At 41.9% G+C, this 6,706-nt stretch overlaps 1 protein-coding gene across 1 annotated transcript; it reads right to left on the bottom strand.

Moving 5' to 3' along the window:
* Nucleotides 1-327: 327 nt before the first annotated feature.
* Nucleotides 328-5,493, bottom strand: LOC143187478 (uncharacterized). Its single transcript, XM_076391691.1, has one exon. The coding sequence runs from the start codon at nt 5,491-5,493 to the stop codon at nt 328-330; it is 5,166 nt and encodes a 1,721-aa protein (XP_076247806.1).
* Nucleotides 5,494-6,706: the final 1,213 nt, after the last annotated feature.

Below are 6,706 nucleotides of genomic sequence, written 5' to 3'. Positions count from 1 at the left end.
CATCTGGCAAAAAACTAAATCTGAGAAAAACTAAATTTGTCACGTACCGCGCGATTGCTGTAAATTACCCTGCCATAAACCTTACTTGCCCGAAACTCTAACATGCCGCCCCCCTTGAACACGCGATGCGCGTTCAACATCCTAAACTATGCTACAGAACTACATTACAAATTAAAGAGAAAATACAATATATCTATATTGAATAAATACTATGTTGGTATTCTAGTTGCTATGTCTACATAGTTTTTCTAACTCTAATTTTAACTATAATAATGTGTATGTGTTGTTTACAGTGATCTGAACATATATTTACATTTGGTTACACAGTTACTCGGAATCTTCATGATTTTGCATCGGTAATATGCAAATCTTTGCTGTTGGTCTCTTATATATACCAGTAGCGGTTCTTACAGTAACCACTCGTGATATCCCATCCTTGCCCTGATGTAGTTCTGTTATTCTGCCTAATGACCAACGTAAGGGAGGTAAATTGTCTTCTTTTATTACCACCAGGCTGCCTTTCCTTAATTGTTGATTAGAAGAGGTCTTCCATTTGTGTCGTTGCTGGAGATGATGCAGGTATTCTTTGTGCCAGCGCTGCCAGAAATGCTGAAACATTTGCTGTACCAATTGGTATCGGTTCAGCCTATTTAATTTGATATCCGTTACGTCTTGATCTGGCAAGGCGCAGGGAGCAGTGCCAATTAAAAAATGTCCGGGAGTCAAAGGATTCACATCGTGTGGATCGGAAGAACTTGGGCTGAGGGGACGTGAATTCAAACAGGATTCTATTTGTGTCAATAGCGTGTATAATTCTTCATATGTAAGCCTTTGTTCTCCTATGACACGGTTCAAATGGTACTTGGTTAGACGAACGGCACTTTCCCAAAGACCACCAAAATGTGGTGCTTGAGGAGGATTGAAATGCCACTGAATTTGGTGTTCGCTTAGAAATTTGGCAATCTGTGAATTGTGCCTCTCACACTTAATCAGTTTGTCTAATTCTGTAAATCTATTCTTGGCTCCTACGAAGTTTGTTCCGTTGTCGGAAACAATACTCTGACAGAAACCTCGGCGAGCAACGAAACGGTTGAGGCATTTCATGAACGCGTCTGTGCTGAGGTCGGTCGCTAGCTCAATATGCGTTGCCTTTGTAGCAAAACATACAAAAATGCACGCGTACGATTTTACTGAAACCCTACTACGGGTGCGATCCTTCGTTGTAAATGGACCTGCGTAGTCAACACCACAGGTCAAGAATGGACGGCCAGGTGTCACCCGGGCCGCAGGTAATTGACCCATGGAGCATTCTATTCCTCGCGGTTTGACTCTAAAACACCTCACGCAGGATCTCAGTATTCTTTTTACATTTTGACAGCAATGTAATGGCCAAAAACGTTCGCGGAGCGATGCAACTACATGCTGACATCCTGCATGAAGCAACCTGATATGCTCGTTTTTAATAATCAAATCTGTTAACACGTGTTTTGCCGGCAACACGATAGGATGCTTCTTACTATATGCAATACTCGCGTTATTTAATCTGCCACCTACCCTGATAAGTCCTGAATTATCCAAGAATGGCGAGAGTGATAGTAATGAGCTCTGTTTGGGTACCATGTGATCTTTTCTCAATGCTTCTATTTCATTATTAAATATTTCTCTCTGTGCGAGCCGAATTAATTGTTTTTGAGCTACCTGTAATTCTGTGGCTGTTAAAATTGTGTTTTGGGTTTTTGTGCTAATTAATTTCCCTCCCATTTTTCCTCGAACATTACTTACAAACCGAAGACAATAGGCTGTTATTCTCAATAAACGCGTGTAATTGGAATACCTAAAAAATAATTCGTTTGCGTTAGAAGCTACCGTGGCCGCCATTACTAATTTCTTCCTTTCGTCGGGAACTTCGACTGCCTCTTCTACCGATTGCGGCCAGTGGTCTGATTCCGCTGTTAGCCATGAAGGACCCAACCACCACAAGTCATTATTAATCAAAGCTCTCGGATTACTGCCGCGAGATATCAAATCCGCGGGATTGTCTTCAGAGTGTACGTGCGACCAGCTACTTGGTTCTGTCAATGCCTGAATTTGCGTAACTCTATTTGCTACAAATGTTTTCCATCTGTTTGAGTTGCCGCGGATCCATGCAAGTGTGATTGTTGAATCACACCAATATCTTTCTATTCTAATCGGAACGCGAAGTGCTGTTCTGACTTTGTTCATAAGGTTCGCAAGTAGTAATGCTCCGCATAATTCTAATCTTGGCAACGATACTGTTTTCAACGGAGCGACTCTAGATTTTGAACATAAAAGCTTAGTCCTCCATTTACCTGCACCGGTGTTTGATCTCAGGTAAACGCACGCCCCGTACGCCCGTTCGGACGCGTCAGCGAACCCATGTAATTCTATTTTATTTGCTGCATCGAGTGCACGCCGAGGAATTTTTAATTCAATGAGATGTGATAATTCCTTTCTATATTCTGTCCATTGAGTGCATAACTCTTGAGATAATGATTCATCCCACCCTGTTTTTGTTTGCCACAACTGTTGCATTATTAGCTTCGCCCGAGTAATAACAGGACCAACCAAACCTAGAGGGTCGAAAATTTGGGAAATTTCCGATAATATCGAACGTTTTGTTATTCTTTTGCGTGTTGATGGAGTGATTTTAAAATACAATTCGTCCTTCACCGAAGACCAATGCAATCCAAGAACCTTAGATTCATGATCCGCGCTCAACCTTTTTTCCTTTGACTCGAGAGTGTGTTGTAAAAATTCTGGGCAATTTGTAGACCATTTCCTTAATTGCAAACCAGCTCTTTGTAAAATGTTCGACAACTTTTCCTGTGTTTCTCGTAACTCTGATACTGTGTCCAAACCCGTTAGCAAGTCATCAACGTAGAAATCGTTGATGATTATTCTACTAACAGCTGGAGATTCTGACTGGCTTCTTAATCCTATTTCTTTCAATACGCGGGTGGCTAGAAAGGGAGCTGAAGCTGTGCCGTACGTCACAGTATTTAATTCGAATGTTTCTAATGCGAGGTTTGGACTTTTACGCCATAAAATTCTTTGAAAACGTCGCTGGGAAGGTTCTATTAAAATTTGCCGATACATCTTTTCTACATCTGCTGACAATACATATCTGTGCGTTCGAAATCGTAAAAGGATTGTTGTTAAATCACTCTGTACTGTCGGGCCGATCTTTTGAGTGTCGTTCAATGAGATGCCCGTGCTTGATTTAGCCGAACCATCAAATACGACACGAAGTTTCGTTGTCGTACTATCCTCTTTGGTAACGGCATGGTGAGGAAGATAAAAGGATGCAGCTACCTCTTCTGTTACTGGGTTTGAGATCCGCGACATATGTCCCAATGACTCATATTCGTTCATAAAATCTACGTACTGTTCACGCAACTGTGGTTGTTTAAGTAATTTTCGTTCTAAAGCTTTAAATCTATTCTCTGCCTGCTGTCGCGATGTCCCTAGTTTCTGTATTTGATCATTGAACGGTATATGAACTACATATCTCCCCTTGTCAGTTTGATGCACCGTCGCTTGAAATAATGCTTCGCACTCATCTGCTTCTAGACTAGATTCTACGTTCACTTCCTCAATTTTCCAAAATCTCTCCATCTGACTATGTAACTCTTGATTTGTAACAAGATGGCATCGTTGAATCTTATCATTAATGGGCCAACTAATTGATCCCCCTAATACCCACCCTAGCTGCGTTTTCTGCCAGAGTAATTCGCTACCTGCTTTGTGTTGACCGACGCAAAGTAATTGCCAAAACAAACCGGCGCCTATTAGCACATCAATTGACCGGGATTTGTCGAAATCGGGATCTGCTAACACAATATGCGATGGTATGCAAGTTGTACTTCTATTCAGCACTATGTTTGGCATATCTTGTGTTATAGTATCAATTGCTAAACATGAAATGTTAGCTCTAAAATTGTTCACCTTTGATCCTATTTTTACGTGAACCCTATCTCTAATTGCGTTTGGTCGTCCGCCTAAACCTGATACCTGGACTTCTGTGGGCTCGAATTTTATCCCCAACCTTTTACATAGCTTGTACGTAATAAAATTTGACTGCGATCCCGAATCTAATAACGCGCGACACTGTGTCCGTTGTCCTTGTCTATCTTCTATGTAAATAACTGCCGTGGATAATACACTTTGTTCAACAATGCTTCGATCTGAATTCGTGACGCAAGAGATGGTCGTATTGGTTTCCGACAGTCGTGGTTCTTCCGTAATGGCCGTATTTGAACGCGGGATTAGTATGCGATGCAACAATATGTGGTGTTTTTTGCCGCACAAGTCACAATGTTTACGTGTACAAGCCTGCACACGGTGACCTGGTTGCAAACAATTGTAACATCTATTGGATGTTTGTACTATCTGAGTTTTGCCCTCAATGGACAGTCCTTTGAATTTGTCACATCTAAACAAAGGATGTGCGGAACCGCATGATGGACAGGCACTCGCTGTGCTTGCCACGTGGGTAGTTACACGAAATGGTTTGCGACTACCTGAAGATCCTGCTAGATTTTCAGCCCTTGTTGCGGCTACCTGAGTCGGTAAAGCTATATTCTCTAAATATGAGGACCGTTCCTCTAAAAATGCGGCAAATTTTTTAAATGTAATCTTTTCTGAACCTGTGGCCCCTTTTTCCCATTCCTTTAATGAAACTACATCTAACTTCCTACTTAAAATTGGAACAATGATACTATCCCAAGAATCAACGGGTTCGTTTAACGATCGTAAAGCTGCTAAATGGTTTCTGGTATCGTCTACTAATTCTCGAAGCGCAGTTGGGGATTGTTTTTGTATGACGGGCATATCTAAAATCGCTGTTACATGATGTTTTCTAAGTGCTGCTGAGTTTTCATACCGTGACTTTAACGCGTCCCATGCAAGATGGTAATTCGCGTCGGACACTCCCAGTGATTGAATCACTCGTGCGGCTGAGCCCTTCAATGCAGAATTCAAGTAGTGGAATTTTTGCACATCAGATAACTCGCTCTCATGAACTAGGCTAGTGAATGTGTCTCTGAATCTGATCCATCCACTGTAATTGCCGTCAAATGACGGTAGCTGTATTGTCGGCAATTTTACTGAGGGAGGAGAATTGGTGGATACAGGAGACGATACTTGCGCTGCGACCTGATTTACTACTGTATTCGTTCCCTGCGCGCGTTCTATATGTGACTCTATTTCTGCTATTAAATTAAAATAAGTTTCTTCAAATGTATCTCTATCAGCTGCGTGAGATGCTTCTAAGTCTGTTCCCTCAGTTGCACGCTCGATTTGACCTTGAAGCGTGTTGTAACCGTTATATAACCATAAATTTGCCTCTAACCGTTTTTGCAACGCCTTTACAGACACTGTTTGCGCGGATTCATGAAAGTACCTGCTCAGTCTAGTCAACGCGGCCTTTATAGTGCCGCGTTCGGCAATCAATTTTTTAAGATCGGCTTCCATTATACGCTATGACACAAATAGGAAAGGGAATTAGAGCTTACGTGACAGGAACGGACGTAATCCAATGACACTACTTTAAGTGTGCGTTCTGAATCTGGGACTGCCGATTGACTGCATCAGCTGCTGGGCTGCTGCGGGTTGATCTGTCTTCTGCTGGGATGTTGACTTCAATCGTGGTGTCAATCCTTGGCACTGATATCTCCAAATTTTCTCTTTGTGCAGATTGCTACTATGTTTCACACAAGTTCTTTGTACTGTTCACAGACTGTTCGTATCACAATACACTTGCACTCTGATCTCTGTAACACCACGTGTCACTAAAAATCCGTTGGATGTATTCAATGCTGCTCTGCTAAACTGCGGCTGAATCGGTTGCTGCTCCAATCCGATCCAAATCCACGATGCTGTATCCGGCTCGAAGGACCAATGTTAGGGTTGGAAAATTGACCCTTTAATATATGCACGCTGTGCCGTCTATGAATCTCGTCGAAGGACCACCCAAGATGAAACGGCTTGGGACCGTGATAATAAACACGTGGTTGATGTAACTAACAAACTATTTATTATAGATTAGAATTGAGTGTACCGTGTGTATGTGTGTGTTTGTGCGAACAATTATATGTTTGAACTTGTGCTTTTAATTTCTAATTGACTAAGTATCTGAGACTCTATCTCTATCTCAGACTTTCTATCTATGCTGTTAGGTTTCTTCTGCCTTTTTTCTGCCAAATTCTTGCGTTTTTAAGACATCGTGTCATCCCTTCCATTACGCCCTTGGCATGGTACCTTTGGAAGGGGAACAGAGTCTTTCGACAGGGTGCAGTAGGGTGCATGACGCATTGGCAACACTGGGTATTTTCCAGGTTTTTCCAAGCGATGACTCGCTGCCGCGGATACCGTTAAGTTCGAAGCCGTGTCGTCCTTCGGTTCGGCAATGTTTATGACAGGGTCTTGCTTAAAACTTTCCATAGGGTAGTTGTACATCTGGCAAAAAACTAAATCTGAGAAAAACTAAATTTGTCACGTACCGCGCGATTGCTGTAAATTACCCTGCCATAAACCTTACTTGCCCGAAACTCTAACACATCTTAATTGATAAATTTAATTTGGCATGTAAATGAGGAACGTATCAAACTGAAACTATTCATAAATAGTGGACATAACATATTCAAATTAATGCGATGTAACGACCCACGGTCTTCCCTCTCACTCT

The sequence above is a fragment of the Calliopsis andreniformis genome, unplaced genomic scaffold (assembly GCF_051401765.1).
Source record: "Calliopsis andreniformis isolate RMS-2024a unplaced genomic scaffold, iyCalAndr_principal scaffold0048, whole genome shotgun sequence".
In the NCBI taxonomy this organism is placed as follows: Eukaryota; Metazoa; Arthropoda; class Insecta; order Hymenoptera; family Andrenidae; genus Calliopsis; species Calliopsis andreniformis.
This window is presented reverse-complemented; position numbering and strand designations above follow the sequence as displayed.